Below are 17807 nucleotides of genomic sequence, written 5' to 3' on the forward strand. Positions count from 1 at the left end.
CATTCATGCTCCCCTAAAGAAAGCTCCTTTCTATAATGAATAGCCCGCTGCAAAGGACCCCATCTGGGGTGAACATAAAGGAATCCACTGTCTCCTTTGTGATGTGTGAGGAAGGGAAAGCTCAACCAGCAACTCAGCCAGGTGCTTCCAGACATTTAATCCATAACAACCCCAGCATCATTACCCCATTTTGTAGCTGTGTAAAAAGTGATTGGATAGCCTGCCCAAAGTCAGTGTCAGGGTTTGATCCCAGGTCGGTCTGACTCTAAATACCATCCTTTATTCAGTAAATTTAATACTTGTCAATTAAGAACTGCCCAATCGCTGCTGTCGTAGTCAGAGTTCGGGAAAGATAGTGATTAACGTGTGTGTAAAACAGTCAAGGAATTCTGAGAGGCAGGTGAGGGTTTATACATGGTTCATTGGACAGGAGTGGGGAGGACGAGTTAGGATGCCAAATAAGCAGAGTTCCGGAGTCTGGTGCTGGCATGGGATGTTCGCCTTCTTCCCGCAGAGAACACCTACCCAAGCCTCATCCATCTTTTCACGAATAGGAAGTGGCAAGTGATGTTAGAGAGGTGGGCAAGAAACGAAGCCAGACACCAAAGCCCAAAGCTTCGCTGCAGTCGCGAAAATGCAAGTGCTAGGAAACTCGGGAGCAGGAAATGGTGATGCTTCCGTGGAGAATAGGCTTATTAAATGTACGCCGAAGCGCATACAGCCACTTGCACAACTAGCAAGTGCCGTAGCTCAGGGGCTAGGCGTTTCACCGTCACGTGACCCCGGCGCCCTGGGTCCTTACGGCGCGCTCACAGGGGCCAATCACGTGGCGAGAAGCCGCCTGGAGGGCGGGAACTTCGCACGGTGCCCGCCGATTGGTTGTGCTCATGGAGGGCGGGGCCCGGACACGGAGAGAGGGAATTAGTGTGGAGAACCGGGTGAGTGGGAGCAGCCGCCGTGTCGTAACCCCCTTCGCAGCGCCGGAGCCCTCAGGTGAGCAGCCTCTAACCCGGCCCAGGGGCTCCCCGTTCGCCACGGGGTGCGCACTCATCAGCCTTTGAGCCCGCTCCGCCTGGGGCCCGCCCGCTTCACCCACCACGTGACCCAGGTTCGGTGGCTCCTGACCCTCTTCCTGCCCCCTTCCCCGCCACCTCTAGGTCTGGGATGAGCAAGGCCCGTTGAGGTCAGCTCCCACGCCCCCTCGCTAGTGTGGCTAGTGGCCGAACCTGCGGAGGGCAGGAGGCTTGGTCACAGCCTGCACTTTGTGGGGTCGTAGTTTAATGTGGGCAGGAAGGAGGCCTGGTGGCCCAGTGGTTAAGCATAACCTGCTAACCAAAGGGTTGGCCGCTAGGACCCCTCAGCCGCTCTGTTGGAGAAAGATGTGGCAGCCTGCTTTGTGAAGATAAACCCAAACCAAAAAACCAAACCCGTTGCTGTCAAGTCGATTCCAACTTATAGCAACCCTGTAGGACGGAATAGAACTGCCCCATATGGTTTCCAAGGAACGCCTGGTGGATTTGAACTGCCGACCGTTTGGTTAGCAGCCATAGCTCTTAACCACTACTCCACCAGGGTTTCCTCGTCAAGATTACAGCCTTGGAAACCCTATGGGGCAGTTTTACTCTGTCTTGTAGAGTCGTAATGAGTCGGAATCAACTGGAGGGCAGTGGGTTTGGTTTTAATGTGAGTACGTAACTTCCTCTGCAGCTTTAGCGGGGGCAGGACTTAATGCTCCCATTTTACAGATGGGGGAACTGAAGCTTAACAAGTATCCATTGGCGGTTTAGGGTCACCAAGTGATGGGTCTCCAGCACCAAGACGGCAGATCGGCACCCTGTTCCCCACACCGCCAGCCACTCCTGTTATGGTGTAGTGTGATGATTAGGAACAAGGGTTTGAGCCCTTGCTCTCCACTTACTCAGCGCGCACCAGATGGTCTTGGAGGAGTCATTTAATCTTTCTGAGCTTTGATTTCCTTGGTTGTGAAATGGATACTTAAAAAAAAAAAAGTCACCCATGGTGTCCATTCAAATACGATTCCGACTCATGGCAACCCTGTGTGTGTCAGAGTAGAACTGTGCGTCAGTGTTCCCAGTGGCTGATTTTTCAGTTGTAGATCACCAGACATTTTTTCCACGGTTTCTCTGGGTGGACTCAAACTACCTACTTTTCGGTTAGCAGCCGAGCACTTAACCATTGCGCTACCAGGGCTCCTATAGAAATGAACATAAAATCCTTTGCAATAAGTCCATTCCGATTCATAGCAGCCATATGGGAAAGAATAGAACTGCCCTATAGGGTTTCCGAGGCTATAATCTTCATGGACCCATGGACGCAGCAGTCAAGAAATCAAATGATGTATTGCATGGGTCAAATCTGGTCCAAAAGCCCTCTACAAAGTGTTAAGATGCAAAGATGTCACTTTGAGGAGTAAGGTGTGCCTGACCCAAGTATGGTATTTTGAGTCTCCTCATATGATACAAAAGTTGAACAATGAATAAGGAAGATCAAAGAAGAATTGATGCATTTAAATTATGGTGTTGGTGAAGAATATTGAATATACTGTGGACTGCCAGAAGAACTAACAAATCTGTCTTGGAAGAAGTACAGCCAGAATGTTCCTTAGAAGCGAGGATGGTGAGACTTTGTCTCACATACTTTGGACATGATATCAGGAGGGGCCGGGCTCTGGAGAAGAGCATAATGCTTGGTAAACTAGAAGGCCAGTGAAAAAGAGGAAGACCCTCAGTGAGATGGATTGACACAGAGGCTGCAGCAACAGGTTCCAACGTGGCAATGATTGGGAGGATGACACAGGACCAGGCAGTGTTTTGTTCTGTTGTACATAGGGTTACCCTGAGTCAGAACTGACTTGATGGCATCTAATGGCAACAAATCTTTACGGAAGCAGACTGCTACATCTTTCTCCTGTGGAGTGGCTGGTGGGTTCGAACCGCCGACCTTTTGGTTAGCAGCTGTGTGCTTAACCACTCTGCCATCAGGGCTCCTTCCGAAATGGACATAGTACCCACAGAATACCTACCTCATGGTTAGGATCGAATAGGTAATCTATATAAAGCACTTAATGTTAGTGCCTGAGGCATAGTACAGGCTCAAAAAAAAAAAAAAAAAAAAACAAACAGTTCTTTAGTCGTTCTTGTAGCAAGTGTTCATTGAGGGTGTATCACGCACCGACCCTGTGCTAGATGCTGGGGATGCAAAGGTGAGCAAAGACATTGTCCTTGCCCGCATGCAGCTCACAGTCTAGTGAGGAGGCAGTTGTTAAAAGTTACGCCAAAACGGTCACGAAAGGAGAGACTGGAAGAAGGGAGCGGGCTGACTTCTTAGGGGGAGAGTAAATGGGAGTATGTAGTGAGGTGTATATAAGCTTATATGTGACAGACTGACTTGATTTGTAAACTTTCATTTAAAGCACAATAAAAATTATTAAAAAAAAAAAAAGAGAAAAGTGAACAGAGAGACAAGGGGACCTCATACCACCGAGAAAGTAGCGCCAGGAGCAGAGCTTGTCCTTTGGACCTGAGGTTCCTGTGCTGAGATGCTCCCAGACCAACGGAAGACTGATGCATCACAGGGACCTTCCTTCAGAGTCAACAGAGAGAGCCGGCACCCTGAATTCGGACTTCTAGCCTATTGGACTATGAAAGAATAAACTTCTCTTTGTTAAAGCCAAAAAAAAAAAAAAAAAGTTTTGCCAATTTATCATTACAAACTGGGATGACTGCTCTGAAGGCAAATGGAGCGACAGCGGGGGTCTGGGATGACTTCCTGAGAAAGTGACGTTTGAACTGACATCTGAAGGAGTGGGCGGGAGCTCACTAGACAAAGGAATTGGGGTGGAGGGCACAGAGGAGAGTGTTTCAAGCAGAGGAAATAGAACGCACAATGGTTCTGTGGAAACTAAAGGAGGCTACTGGTGTGAATGCAGACACAAGAGGGAAAGTGGTGAGACATGTTGGAGGAGCAGTCGGCAGCCCCTGCAGGCCTTGGGAGCCATGGTAATGATTTCTTCTTTATTCCAAAAGGCCATGGGGACCAGTGGGAGGAATGCTGCTGAGAAGCCAAGCAGGGTGGCCATTGGATTGAGCAACCTGGAGGTCATTAGTGACCCCAGTGAGCACTGCCAGTGGAATAGTGGGCGTAGCACCCTGAATGGGTCACCTTGCTACCCATGGATCTACCTCCTAAAGTGTGGCACCCATTGTTGGAGTCAGTCATCAGCTGCTGTTTTGGGTGGGTTCTGACTCTGCCATATCCTGTGGACAGATGAGCAGGTCTGTGTTTTCAGGCCTGCAGGCAAACTGGGAAGACCAGACACATGGGCACAACGCCCAGCCACTGCAAGCCTGGGAGCCCCACGTGGCATAGGAGACAGGGAGACCTGAAAAGAGAGATGGGAGTTGTCTTGACAAAGGGGAGGAGGAGAGGACTTGGAGTAGGGTGGGAGACCAGCCTGAGGAGAGCAAGGCCAGAAGACAGCAGAGTGGTCTTACGGGGGGGAAGGGTAAGGTTGAGGAGCTGTGGGATTTGAGGTCAAATGCAGAATGCCGGGCCAGGGAGTTTGGACTTTGTTATTTTTTTTTTTTTAATAATTTTTATTGTGCTTTAAGTGAAAGTTTACAAATCAAGTCAGTCTGTCACATATAAGCTTATATACACCTTATTCCATACTCCCACTTACTCACCCCCTAATGAGTCAGCCCTTCCAGTCTCTCCTTTTGTGACAATTTTGCCAGTTTCTAACCCTCTCTACCCTCCTATCTCCCCTCCAGACAGGAGATGCCAACTGGACTTTGTTTTTATGAGCAATGGGGAAGTATGGAAGGTTTTTTAGCAGGGGACTGTCAGGATAAAAGTGTCTTCATCGAGACTTAGTTGACATTGTTTGTGGCATGGATCAGAAGGAAGAAGAGGGGAGATTTTGTTGATATCTAATGATGGTAACATCTTCCATTTGTGCACTGTTCTGGTCCCTGACTTTCCCATACATCATCTCATTTTATCCTCAGAGCAACCCTGTGAGCTGGGGGCTGAGGGGGCAGTAATTAGTGCCCCTGTTTTACAACTTAGGACACCAGGGCTCAAACTGGTGACGGACTTGGCCAGATGCACATAATAAGTGGTTGGGCAGGGCTGAGACCAGGATCTGCGCACTCTGAGCAAGGCACTTTCCCTAGCACCACTGTCGCCTGTCTGCTGGCCAGTCGGCCTTCTGCTCTGAGCCTCAGTTTTCTCATCTGGGAGTTCTGGAGCAAGAGCAGCAAGACTGGGTTAGAGCGTCTTGAGTCATGCTCCTGGACTCCAAGGGGCGATTGGGGCAGCTTTTCACACTTTCCTTCTCCCTTCCCAGCTCCATCAGGGCCATGTCGGAGCGAGAAGAGCGGCGGTTTGTAGAGATCCCTCGGGAGTCAATCCGGCTCATGGCAGAGAGCACAGGCCTGGAGCTGAGTGACGAGGTGGCTGCCTTGCTTGCGGAGGATGTATGCTACCGCCTCAGAGAGGCCACTCAGGTACATCTCCCCCAGCCCCCGAGACCCCCAACTACCATTGTTCTTTTCCATTACTAATCACTTCTCACACAATTTCTTCAAGTGTTTACTGGCACCTGCTCTGGGTTTGAAGGAGTACATGGTGAGCAAGCCAGAGGCAATCCCTGTCCTTCACAGAGCTCTTCTAGCCGACTGGGCTTCCAACAAACAGTGCTGGCTGGGCATCTTCTCAGTGCTCCTCACAACAGCCCCGCTGGCAAGCAGGCCTACTCCCCCCACCAACCCCCTGTCCCCTAACTCTGGCTTCTGTTCCTCCCCTCCCAGAATAGCTCTCAATTCATGAAGCACACCAAACGGCGGAAGCTGACCGTTGAGGATTTCAACAGGGCCCTCAGATGGAGCAGTGTGGAGGTGAGTGGGGCTGGTGATGCAGCCAGACATGATGACCAGACACACACAACAAGGATGCTCACGGCAGTGGCAGGACAGGTGCCAGGTGCAAGGGTTGTGGGTTCAGAACAGCAGGTGAGGAGGCCACTGGGTTAAGAAGTTAGGGAAGGCTACTTGGAAGAGGTGGGACTTGAGCTGGGCCTTGAAGGGTGGCCAGGGTTAAACTAAGCAGCGAGGAGGAAGATAGGACGTTCTGGGTAAGCGAGGAATCTGAACAAAAGTGTGGGTGTTAGAATGTAGGTATGGCTATCCAGGGGCCGGGAGTTGAGAGAAGGTCATGTTTGGAAGAGAGTAGAGAGCTTTCAGAGCGGGGGAGTATGAATGAGGCACACCAGCAGCACGGGGTGGGGGTGGGGGGAACAGAACACTGTGGATATGTTAGGAGGGACCATGTCCTACACCCAGACCCAATAAGCCTGAATGTGCCAGCCAGATTCCCAGTGACGGCCCTGAGCTGCCACCCCTGGGACCTCTGAACTTCCCTCAAATATGGGCCCCCTGCCCTGGCCAGAAGGGTACCATCCAGGTGCCTGTTCCCTGCCAAGATCCAGGCTGACCTCCATCCTCTCTCCTCAGGCTGTTTGTGGTTACGGATCCCAGGAGGCCCTGCCCCTGCGCCCCGCCAGGGAGGGGGAGCTCTATTTCCCTGAAGACCGCGAGGTGAACCTGGTGGAGCTGGCCCTGGCCACCAACATCCCCAAAGGCTGTGCTGAGACAGCTGTGAGAGGTGGCTGCCTGGGCTGCAAGGGGTGGTGTAGGAGCTGGGTAGTCAGGGGTGGTAGTAGGTTGGCTTGTGCAGGGGGAGAACAAGGCTTGGAGGGGTAGGTGGTGCTACAAGGGGCAAAATGCCAGGCTGAGCCATCTCTCTGCTCTGGTTTAGTTCATGTCTCCTACCTGGATGGCAAAGGGAACCTGGCGCCTCAGGGATCAGGTAAGAGGGAATGTGGGGAAGCCCCTCCTAGGAGGCGACAGTGGTGCCTCTAAGCTTCTGGGTCTGCACCTGGCAGCCATTTACTGACGCCTGCCCTGTACCGGAGGAGCCCTAGCGGCACAGTGGTTAAGCACTCTGCTGCTAACTGAAGGGTCAGTGGTTTGAATCCAACAGTCTCTCCACAAGAGAAAGATGTGGCAACAAGTAACGAGTTTTCCCTGTACCAAGTTCTGAGCAGGCCCTGTCCCTGTCTGGTGGGCTCATATTTGGAGATGGGAGCCCAGACCTGTAACCAATCACAATGCAGGGTGTTGGAGGCCAGGGCAGCAGTCTGGGCAGCAAGCTGGGGTTCCTGAGGGGAGCTATCTCACTTCCAGCATATGCTGAGCTGAGCTTCCCAGGGCATGGGGCTTGTGAACTTGGGGCTTGAGGACTGAGCAGGAACCTGCCTGGCCGAGGTGGGGTGGAGAACCTGCCTATGGAGGGCTGAGCGGGCTGCTCTAAGTAACCAGAGTCGAGAGTCCTGTCTGAATGGGCTCCTTGTGGGTGCATGTGCGGATGCTGAGGGCGGGGTGGGCGGAGCAGGCTGGGGAGGCAGAGTGGGGCCTGGCTGTCCTCCCCTGAGCACTTCTTGCCCACCCTCCTGCAGTGCCCAGTGCTGTGTCTTCGCTAACTGATGACCTTCTTAAATACTATCAGCAAGTGACTCGGGCTGTGCTGGGGGATGACCCGCAGCTGATGAAGGTGAGCAGGTGGCTAGGGTTGGGGCACAGACTCCAACTTTCACATCCCATGAATTCTTTATTTTTTCACTGTACTTTAGATGAAGGTTTACAGAACAAACTAGCTTCTCATTAAACAGTACACATATTGTTTTATGATATTGGTTAACAACCTCATAACATGTTAACACTTGCCCTTCTCAACTTTGGGTTCCCTATTACTAGCTTTCCTGTCCCCTCCTGCCTTCTAGTCCCTGCACTTGGGCTGGTGTGCCCCTTTAGTCTCGTTTTCTTTTATGGGCCTGTCCAATCTTTGGCTGAAGGACGAATCTCAGGAGTGACTTCAGTACTGAGCTAAAAGGGTGTTCGGGGGCCATACTCTTGGGGTTTCTCCAGTCTCTAAGCCTATTAAAAAAAAAAAAAAAAAAAGCCTATACGTCCCACAAATTCTTTTTTTCCACTTTATTTCTACTTTTTTTTAATTTTAATTTTTATTGTGCTTTAAGTGAAAGCTTACAAATTGAGTCAGTCTCTCGTACAAAAATTTATATACACCTTGCTGTATACTCCTAATTGCTCTCCCCCAATGAGACAGCCTGCTTCTTCCCTCCACTCTCTCTTTTTGTGTCCATTCCACCAGCTTCTGACCCCCTCTGCCCTCTTATTTCCCCTCCAGATAGGAGATGCCAACATAGTCTCAAATGAATCCCATGAATTCTTGAAGATGCTTATTTCCTGTCTTCTCTAGACGGACTGACTGATGTTGGGGGGAAGCTGCTCTCAGGTGGGCGTGGTGCTCTGAGGTACCCTCCTGCCAGTCCCGACTCCCCTTCATGTTCCAGCAGGAACCTTTGTTCCTTGAGGAGTGGGCCGCTCAGCAGGGCCATTCGCGGGGCTCAGGTGATCAGGCCCCCCCCCCCCGCCACCTTTGGTCTGGAGCCCGCTCTCTGGGGTTTCTATTGCTCTGGGGCCAAGTGGAGTGTACATTGCAGCCTCTTTGCCTGGACTCTGGAGGGAGAGAAGAGGAAGTAGAGCAGGCCAGGGAGCTGGCACCTTGCCCTGGCATACTCCCACACACCTGCTCACTGGCTCTTAGTCCCTGGGCCTCAGACCAGCCCCTGCTGCTTTAGCTTCTGGCCCCTGGGGCTCCAGCAGGGCCTGCTGGGTGGTTGCCTTGGTCGGTGCAGTGCCCTTTTGCCCAAAGTCACATGAGGGCTCGTTTGGTGGTTTGTCTGATCATGTGGCCTCTCTCTGGTTGAGGGTTTTATATCCTCCACATCTTCATGTGTTTGGCTGCTGCCGTCATTTCCCTTGCAAAAGTATGAATATTACTACTGTACATTCCAGTCTTTGAAATTTGGCTTCTGTTCCCCAGACACAGTGTGGGAACAGGAGGCTGGATGTGGGACCAGGTCAGGACCTGGGAGCTGAGCCCTTCTTCAGTAGCCTGTGGTCTGCTTTCATGGCTGCTAGGCTTGGAATCTTTATCCAGAGGAGTTTGTAGAGCACAGATGGTAGAGATTCAGACCTGAGATGGTTTTACTCATTTACTTATTCTAATATGTTTTTTTCTGCTTATAAAAGTAACACTAAAAACCAAACCAAACCCAATGCCATTGAGTTGATTCCAACTCATAGTGACGCTATAGGACAGAGTAGAACTGCCCCTATGGGGTTTCCAAGGAGTGGCTAGTGGATTTGAATTGCTGACCTTTTAGTTGGCAGCTGAGCTCTTAACCAATGTGCCACCAGGACTCCGGAAAGTAACACGAGTATGGGGTGCTTATAGAAGTTGTTGTTAGCTCCCATTGATTCAGCCTGACTCATGGCAACCCCATGTGTTACAGAGCAGAACTGCTCCATAGGGTTTTCTTGGCTGTAATCTTTATGGAAGCAGATCACCAGGCCTTTCTTCCATGGCACTGTTGGGTGGGTTCCAAACACCAACCCCTACTTTAACAGCGGATTGCAAACTGCTAGCATCGGGCTTCTTTATTATAGGAGTATATACTGTGTATTATAAAAGTATACGAAGTGGAAAGTGAAAGTCTCCTATAGAACCACCCACCCATATTTTTTTTTTCTATTTATAAACTATAATTAGTATAAACCAAAGTGGTATCATACTAAACGTCTGGTTTTACAACTCGTTTTTCTCAGTTAAAAATATACTGGACATTTAGGTCATATTCAGTGTTTTATTATTATAGACAGCGATACGTGTGTGACTTTCTGTAGTATAAATTTACACAATTGCTGGATCAAAGAGTATGAACATTTAAAATTTGAATACATTTAAGTGCTCAGCTGTGCTCCCCCAAAATGTCAGTTTCTGCTTGGGGCTGGTGGTCTCAGTGCAGTCCGGCCCTTCCCTTACAGATTGCTCTCCAGGACCTGCAGACGAACTCCAAGATCGCAGCACTTCTGCCCTATTTTGTTTATGTGGTCAGTGGGGTAAGTGACCAGGCTGGAGCAGGGGAGACAGTTTTGTGGGGCAGAAATAGCCCAGCAGTATGCAGGGCCCATGGCAGGTGCCGTTGGAATGGCTCCCGTCTGCCCCCTCGTGTCCCCTAAGCAACTGTCTTTTACCAACAGGTGAAATCTGTAAGCCATGACCTGGAGCAGCTGCACCGGCTGTTGCAGGTGGCACGGAGCCTGGTTCGGAATCCACACCTCTGCCTGGGGCCCTACGTCCGCTCCCTGGTGGGCAGTGTCCTCTACTGCGTCCTAGAACCACTGGCTGCCTCCATCAACCCCCTGAATGACCACTGGACTCTGCGGGATGGGGCCGCCCTCCTACTCAGCCACATCTTCTGGTAGCACTGGGCCTAGAGCTGAATGAGGGATGGGCTTGCTACAGTGCCGAATGGGTGGGGGTGAGGAGATGGGGTGAAGCCTCTGGCTTTGAGGCTGTACGTTGAGAGGACAGGGAACCTTTTAGTCTCCTCCTGTAACACTTCCCAGCTGCTGTGCCATGGCACACTGGGATCCTACAATTATTACAAATATGCCACGGTATTGGCCCCGTAGCCCTCAGCCCCCAGGCTAGTCACCCCTGGCTGTAGGCAGCCTTGTCCTCTTGGCCCATCGTGCCCCACAAATGCTGTTTTCTCAGCGTGCTGTGATCTGAGCCTAGTTGGGCAGCGCCATGCCTTGTTCTCTTTCCTGACTGCATGCTGCTCCCACAGGACTCACGGGGACCTCGTAAGTGGCCTCTACCAGCAGATCCTGCTCTCCCTGCAGAAGGTCCTGGCAGACCCTGTGCGACCTCTCTGCTCTCACTATGGGGCAGTGGTAGGGCTGCATGCCCTGGGCTGGAAGGTGAGGAGCCCAGCCTTTCTCACAGACAGAGACATAAGGACTCTGTTTTGTAGTTAGAAAAGTAATTTGTGTGTCATTTTGTTTTTTTTTTTTTAAGAAAAAAAACACTCATTATTTATGTGTCTTTTATTACAAAAATGCTATGTGCTTGCTGCCGTCATTTACTGAGATCTTGCCTTAGCTCAGGCCCAGTGATAGCCTGGCTTTCTGTCTGCCTTTTCTGGCAGGTATTTCTATACCCTCCCGTTTTGTGAATTTCCTCACCATTCTATTTTATTGTGTACAAGGAAATGTCCCCTCAATTCCTCTTTTACTGTTTTAAACATGTATAGAGGTTGAATTTTATCAAGTACCTTTTTAACATCTAGAGATGAGCAAATGATTGTATGCCTTGGTTCCTGTTAATACGACAGATTGTATTAATGGGTTTTTCTACTGAACTGTTTTTGCGTAGCTGGAATACATTCTACTTGCTCCTGTTTAATATTTTGATTGGAATTTCACTATTAGATCAGTTTTGGAGAGAATTGATGCCATTATAGTTAAGTCTTCTTGATCACAAATATGTCATCTCTCTCCGTTTTTTTAGGTCTTCACAGGCTGCTTTCATAATTTCCCTTGAAAAGAAACTGCATGCACTTGATTAAATTTATTCCTAGATCCTTGTTATTCTTTGGTGCAGTTGTAATGGTGCCTTCGCAATATGGTGTTTGTTTTTTTTTATATAGAAATGCAGTTGACTTTGGTGTATTGATCTTATATCCAGCAACTTTACTCTCATTTTTAATCATTTATATGTAGATTATTTTGGGTTTTTAATATAGATGATCATATCACATGCAAATAATGATGACTTTATTTCCTTTTCAAATCCTAATGCCTTTCTTTTTACCTTGCTGTTAGGGCCAGTAATGTCTGTTTGCATATGATGATAATGGACATCCTTGTCTTGTTTCCAATTTTAAAAGAAATGCTTATGACCTTTCCCATTTGGATCTTGTTTACTTTTTGTGTTTATAGATACCCTTTCGCAGATTAAGAAAATTACTTTATAGTCTTAATTATCAGGTAGTTTTCCTGCATCTTCTGAAATGATCCTAAGGTTTTTCTGCTTTTATCAGATAACATGATTAATTACATATATGTAGAGAGATTTTCACATGGTAAGCCTCTTTACATTTCTGGGATAAAACTCAACTTGGTTTATTGGTATATTCTTAAAAAAAGGAGTGGGGTTTTTATTGGGGTACATTTTTTATATACTCTCTGACTTTCTAAAATTTTTTAAAAGTGTTTATCTGTTCAGGAGTAAAATCAATCATTAGTTTTCTCTCATGTACTGTCCTTGCCTGGTTTTTGCATCAGGGTTATACTGACCTCCTAGAATAGGGTAGGGGCTGTTTTTGTTTTACATTGATATTTGTGTAAGACTGAGCTGCCTTTTTTCCTTAAATGTCTATAGACCTTTGTAATTTTGGCATGTTTTCTTTGTGGCTAGACTTTTTACTGTTTCAATATCTTTAATGGTTATGGGATTATTTAAGCTTATTTTTTTCTTGAGTCAGCAGTAATATTTTTCTAGGAATTTATCAATTTTGTCAATTTTTAAATGACCTCCTCTGTAAAGTCTTGATTGCTTCCCCCCAAGTTAATCACAGGATTTCAAGTTGTCTAATCAGAATCTAGGTCTAGATGGGTTCAGCTGAGCCCCAGTTTACATCTAAGTGGAGACACTACCCGCTTACTGGTTGCACAGGGTGGCGGTCTGCAAACTGTAAACTGTGTCAGCAGTGGGCATTAGTTACGCCCTCTCAGCTCTTGGCCTGTACATCAGTGACAGTGAGGTCATGTTATTGTGTCTTAGTGCCTCCTTTATTTCCAGTGCTTAGCAAAGACCTGGACATTAAAAAAAAAAAGTTGCTATGGAGTCAATTTTGACTCCATGTGTTGCAGAGTAGAACTGTGCTCCATAGGGCTTGCAGTGGCTGATTTCTTGAAAATAGATCACCAGGCCTTTCTTCCACGGAACCTCTGGGTGGGTTTGAACCACCAGCTTTCAGTTAATAGACAGCACATAACGGTTGTGCCACCCAGGGACTCTCCTTGGACACAGTAGCTTCCAAATAAATAAATACTGGTTGAGTATTCCAAGTAGCCATGGAGGATGGAGTCAGGGAATTTAGCACTGAACCTGGTCCAGGATCAGAGAGAAAAAAGTAAGTCTTTCCTAGGAAAGGATATCTGAGAGGCGATACGCAACACGGAGGTGCTTACTGCATCCCTTTTTTCCCTTCCAGGCAGTAGAACGAGTCCTGTACCCACACCTGTCCACTTACTGGACAAACCTGCAGGCTGTGCTGGATGATTATTCAGTGTCTAACGCCCAAGTCAAAGCAGATGGACACAAAGTCTATGGCGCCATTCTGGTGAGTGCCGGCCCCTTCCAGTACCCCTTTCCTGCATGAGCTCAGCAGCTCAGCTAGCTTACTTTGGAATCCTTGGTGGACCCAGGTTCCTCCTAGTTCTTGCCTATCCTTGTCCCTCCCACTGTTCCTGCAGGTGGCCGTCGAGCGACTGCTGAAGATGAAGGCCCAGGCTGCAGAGTCCCGTAGGGGCGGCCCAGGGGTCAGGGGGTGCCGGCGTCCCGACGACCTGCCCTGGGACAGCCTCCTCCTACAGGAGTCCCCCTCCGGGGGCAGTACCGAGCCAGGCTTTGGGTCTGGCCTCCTGCTGCCGCCAGGGAGCGTGGGGCCGGAGGATCCTTCCCCTTCGGTGACCCTGGCGGACATCTACCGGGAGCTCTACGCCTTCTTTGGTGACAGCCTGGCCACCCGCTTCGGTACAGGCCAGCCTGCGCCCACGGCCCCGCGGCCGCCAGGGGACAAGAAGGAGCCGGCGGCCGCCACGGACTCGGTGCGGAAGATGCCGCAGCTGACCGCCAGCGCCATGGTCAGCCCGCAGGGCGACGACAGCCCCCGGGGCGCAGGCGGCGGCCCCCCGTCGGCCTCCACGACCACCGCCGCCGAGAGCCGGCCGCTGCCGCGCGTGCACCGGGCGCGGGGGGCGCCTCGGCAGCAGGGCCCGGGCGCCGGCACCCGTGACGTCTTCCAGAGGAGCCGCTTCGCCCCGCGCGGCGCCCCGCACTTCCGCTTCATCATCGCCGGGCGGCAGGCGGGGCGGCGCTGCCGCGGGCGCCAGTTCCAGACGGCCTTCCCCGCGCCGCACGGGCCCAGCCCGGCCTCCCGCTACGTGCAGAAGCTGCCCATGATCGGCCGCACCGGCCGCCCGGCCCGCCGCTGGGCGCTCTCGGACTACTCGCTCTACCTGCCGCTCTGAGGCGCGCCCGGAAGTGACGTCTGCGCGCTCGTGCCGCGCCGGATGAGGCGGGGCTTGGGCGGTTGAGTGGCGAGGGCACCATGGCGCTGCCCTGGCCGCAGCGTGTCGAGCTCGCGCTCTTCGCTGCCGCCTTCCTAAGCGGGGCCGTGGCGGCCGCGGCGCTGACCCGGACCCAGGTGCGGCTGCGGGGCGGGGACAACCTTGGGGTCGGGACGGACAGGTGGGGGGCGGCCGCCCCGGAGACGGAGTCTCCTGCGGCCTTGTGGTGGTCTTCCGGGCCGGCCGCGCCCGGCGCGCTGCTTCTCGGCTGTTTACCGCGGAGCCGCGGCGACGCTAATCGAGCTCCGCAGCCCTGCCAGGCCAGGTCATCCTCCGAAGTCGTTTCCTCGTAGAAAGAACCGAGTCCTCAGGAGCGTCTTAGAGCTCCAGGCATAGCTTTTCCCTGGTTCTGGACTAGAAGTCGGCCCAGCCCTTGCGTACGTTCGTTAAATCAGAAACCGATTGTGCTGAGCTGTGGCGAGAAACGTGCCTAGTGTAGTGGAGGTGAACACACTGTCACATGATGGCAACAATGTGTTAAATGACGAAACAGTGATGTAAAAAAGACTCCTCTCAGGCAATCTTGTTAATAAACATGTTGTTATGTATGGGCTCATTTAATCTCTGTGAAGTAGACAGTCTAGTGTCTATTTTACAGATTAGAGAACATCTGAGACAGTAATTACTTGTTGAAGGCTCCACAAGGTCTGGGTTTACTCTAGGATTTCTGCAGAGGGGAGACCAGAACTTGCGAGGTTTCTCTGAAGCTGTTTTCTATGACCACTGCCCACCTCCTGATCCTTCTGGCCACTGCAGGTTTGATTCCCCAGCAGGCCCTCTCTACACCCGCCTGACCCAGAAGCAAAAACGGACACTGCACAGATAATTTCCTAAGATGGCCTTGGCCTAGGTTATCCCTACCACCTGCCATAAAGCCTGCATCCAGAGGTACTGACCTGAAATCCAGGTCTCAGCATTTTTTCTCCACAGGGCTCCTTCAGTGGCCACTGCCCCCTGTATGGTGTGGTGGCCCTGAATGGCTCCTCACTGGCCTTATCCCATCCTTCGGCCCCATCCCTGTGCTACTTTGTGGCTGGGGCCTCTGGCCTCCTTGCCCTCTACTGCCTCTTGCTTCTGCTCTTCTGGGTCTACAGCAGCTGCATCGAAGACTCCTACAGGTGACTGCCCCACTCTGAGGGTCAGGGGTTAAGATGGAAAGAGTCTCATCTCACTTACAAGGCTCTCTCTCTCCCCCCTCAGAGGCCCAATAGGGCTCCGCATTGCGCTGGCCATTTCATCCATAGCCATCTTCCTGGTACTAGTGACCGCCTGTATCCTTCGATTTGGCACCCGATCTCTCTGCAACTCCATCATCTCCTTGAACATTACATCTAGGTAATAGCGGGAGGGAGGCCTGATTGGTGCTAAGTACCTTCCCTCTGCAGAGGGGTTCCTATAACCTCCCTTTTCATCCACCTTCAGCTGCTTTCATTGCCAAGGACAGGTGGGCTTGGGGTTTATTAACCACCCCCCTCCTCATCAACTGTGTCTTTCATCTCACAGCTGCCCAGAAGCCCAGAAAATTTCATGGACACCCCCTGGAACCGCCATGCAGTTTTACTTCAACCTACATAATGCTGAAGTGAGGCCCTGGGATACAAAAGTCCTAGAAATATTGAAGAATACACGGGGAAACAGTCATATAACTGTCTCTAACCAAAATATACTGGGAGTGTGGCTCACCAGAGAGCGGCTGAGGGGAGCTGCGAGAATGTCAGCCTAATACAGCAGAGAAGAGCAGCATGGGGTGGGAAGAGCTGGATTTGAGATGTTTCACTCTTCACACTCCTGCTCTTGTCTCCCACAGACCTCTTCGTGGGTGAGTCTGATATTGTGGTGTGTGGTCTTGGTGGTCCAGGTTGTGCAGTGGAAGTTGGAAGCCGCCCCATACCGGCCTCTGGAGAAGGGGGACCCTGAGTGGAGCTCTGAGACAGATGCCCTCTTTGGGCCCCCCCTTCCCCATTCCTGAGGAGTAACCAGACAGTGCTTCCTGCAGCCAGACTCCGTGCTCAAGTGCCTGCCATCCTCCTGCCCCCTTGCAGCCCCACTCTTGCTGAGGGCCTGTGTTCCCTCCACAAGGGAAACATGACACAGCCACCTCTTGCTCTGTGGCTGTTTTTGTACCAAAATATTATATGACTTTGTGCCTCCATCTTGGTACTGAGTTTTGGGTGTTAGAGCACTGTAGGCAGGTGGGTGGGAGGAAGGCGTGAAGGCTCAACAGACATGGATGAAAACTCAGAGATGCTATCAGCCTCTCTGGGAGAGCCTGGGACAACCACAGCTTTATTCTCTGCTTATGACTCTCACACCCCCTTGCGTGACCCTGGTTGTCACTCTCTCCTTAAGGTTCCGTTTATCCCCCTCTGGGAGGGGTGACCCAAGGTTTCCCGTTTACAAGCTCCTGTAGGCACCCACAGTATTGTCAAAGAGTTGCACATTGGGGAAGTGTCCAGCTTTGTCCAAGAGGAAGTAGAAGCGCCGGCCTTTGACCTTCAGGGGCAACATGGCGGGGACTTCACTCCGGTGAGCCATGCAGGAGACTTGGCTCAGGGGAACAGTGAAATGGGCCCCCAAGCCAAAGGGGGCATGAGTAGTGAGGGTCACCTGCTGCCCTCCAGCCCGCAGCATCACTGAACGCACAGAGCGGAGTGAGAAGAGAAGACCAGCACCAAGCACCAGGATCCCTGCAGGAAGAGCCAAGACTCTGGTGGGAGTTTTCACTGGAGGGTGAGGCCCCGCCCTTCCAGTGCCCCCCTGAAGAAACATAATCGTAACGAGAGGAACCTTTACTGAGCTCCACTTGTACCCCAGAACCTTGTGTCAGTCATCCTAACAACCCTAACGCGGGCCACCCTCGTTTTAAAGGTAACGTGCTCCAGGCGCCAGGCTGCGGAAGGGGCAGCCGCAGCCTAAGGTGTGTAGGTGGTCCTTCCGTGGCGTGGGTGCTCCTTCCGTGGCGTGGGTGCTCCGCGCTCCTCTCCTGGCCTGACAGGGAGGGTCCTGCCCAGCCTCCCGCGTCCCCGGGCCGGGAAGCCAGCCCCGCCTTACCGATGGCGCCGCAGCCGACGGCCAGGCCGTAGCGCCAGAGCGCGGAGCGCAGGTCGGAGCGGCGGGGCTCCGGGGCCTCCGCGGCCGGAGGGCGGAACACGGCGGCCGCGGCCAGGGAGGTCCAGAAGACGCCCTGGCCGGCGCAGAACAGCCCGAGGACTACGAAGAAGCGGCCCCGCTCGTGCTGGAACAGCAGCACGTCCCGGGCCGGGGCGGCGTCACGCAGGGCCCGGCGCGCGAGCGGGAGCCGCAGCGCCGCCCGCAGCCGCCAGGACGCCATGGCCGGCCGGGCCCGCCCCTTCCGGGGCGGGACTTCCTGCGGCGTCCGCCCCGACGCCGGCCACGCACGGGGAGCCGGAGCGCAGCGCCCCGCCCCCGCCGGGAGGA

At 51.9% G+C, this 17807-nt stretch overlaps 3 protein-coding genes across 4 annotated transcripts; 2 read left to right on the plus strand and 1 right to left on the minus strand.

Annotated features, from left to right (window-relative positions):
• Nucleotides 1–906: 906 nt before the first annotated feature.
• Nucleotides 907–14280, plus strand: TAF6L (TATA-box binding protein associated factor 6 like). Of its 2 annotated transcripts, XM_049892270.1 has the most exons (11): nucleotides 907–993; nucleotides 5372–5531; nucleotides 5835–5921; nucleotides 6537–6687; nucleotides 6841–6891; nucleotides 7541–7635; nucleotides 9993–10067; nucleotides 10209–10429; nucleotides 10802–10934; nucleotides 13232–13360; nucleotides 13494–14280. In XM_049892270.1, exons 2-11 carry the CDS (start codon nucleotides 5385–5387, stop codon nucleotides 14268–14270), a joined length of 1866 nt encoding a protein of 621 aa, XP_049748227.1. In that variant the 5' UTR covers nucleotides 907–993; nucleotides 5372–5384; the 3' UTR covers nucleotides 14271–14280. The 2 variants fall into 2 exon arrangements, with proteins under 2 accessions (XP_049748227.1, XP_049748228.1); XM_049892271.1 differs by lacking the exon at nucleotides 907–993 and having other exon boundaries at nucleotides 5408–5531; nucleotides 5840–5921.
• A 45-nt stretch (nucleotides 14281–14325) lies between these two features.
• Nucleotides 14326–16521, plus strand: TMEM179B (transmembrane protein 179B). Its single transcript, XM_049892275.1, has 5 exons — nucleotides 14326–14446; nucleotides 15300–15487; nucleotides 15570–15704; nucleotides 15873–15951; nucleotides 16177–16521. The coding sequence occupies exons 1-5, from the start codon at nucleotides 14351–14353 to the stop codon at nucleotides 16336–16338; spliced, it is 660 nt and encodes a 219-aa protein (XP_049748232.1). The 5' UTR covers nucleotides 14326–14350; the 3' UTR covers nucleotides 16339–16521.
• A 93-nt stretch (nucleotides 16522–16614) lies between these two features.
• TMEM223 (transmembrane protein 223) lies at nucleotides 16615–17796 on the minus strand. Its single transcript, XM_049892276.1, has 2 exons — nucleotides 17421–17796; nucleotides 16615–17056 (listed from the first exon to the last, which is right to left on the minus strand). The coding sequence occupies exons 1-2, from the start codon at nucleotides 17698–17700 to the stop codon at nucleotides 16764–16766; spliced, it is 573 nt and encodes a 190-aa protein (XP_049748233.1). The 5' UTR covers nucleotides 17701–17796; the 3' UTR covers nucleotides 16615–16763.
• Nucleotides 17797–17807: the final 11 nt, after the last annotated feature.

This window comes from Elephas maximus, chromosome 7 (assembly GCF_024166365.1).
Source record: "Elephas maximus indicus isolate mEleMax1 chromosome 7, mEleMax1 primary haplotype, whole genome shotgun sequence".
Lineage (NCBI taxonomy): Eukaryota > Metazoa > Chordata > Mammalia > Proboscidea > Elephantidae > Elephas > Elephas maximus.

Coding starts and splice junctions, on each gene's coding strand:
- TAF6L (XM_049892270.1), top strand. CDS start 5,385: ATGTCGGAGCGAGAAGAGCGGCGGTTTGTAGAGATCCCTCGGGAGTCA. Junction 5,532..5,834: donor GCCTCAGAGAGGCCACTCAG/GTACATCTCCCC, acceptor CTCCCCTCCCAG/AATAGCTCTCAATTCATGAA. Junction 10,430..10,801: donor CTACTCAGCCACATCTTCTG/GTAGCACTGGGC, acceptor CTGCTCCCACAG/GACTCACGGGGACCTCGTAA.
- TMEM179B (XM_049892275.1), top strand. CDS start 14,351: ATGGCGCTGCCCTGGCCGCAGCGTGTCGAGCTCGCGCTCTTCGCTGCC. Junction 14,447..15,299: donor CGGCGCTGACCCGGACCCAG/GTGCGGCTGCGG, acceptor TTTTCTCCACAG/GGCTCCTTCAGTGGCCACTG. Junction 15,952..16,176: donor TCAACCTACATAATGCTGAA/GTGAGGCCCTGG, acceptor TGTCTCCCACAG/ACCTCTTCGTGGGTGAGTCT.
- TMEM223 (XM_049892276.1), bottom strand. CDS start 17,700: ATGGCGTCCTGGCGGCTGCGGGCGGCGCTGCGGCTCCCGCTCGCGCGC. Junction 17,057..17,420: donor CGTCGGCTGCGGCGCCATCG/GTAAGGCGGGGC, acceptor CTCTTCCTGCAG/GGATCCTGGTGCTTGGTGCT.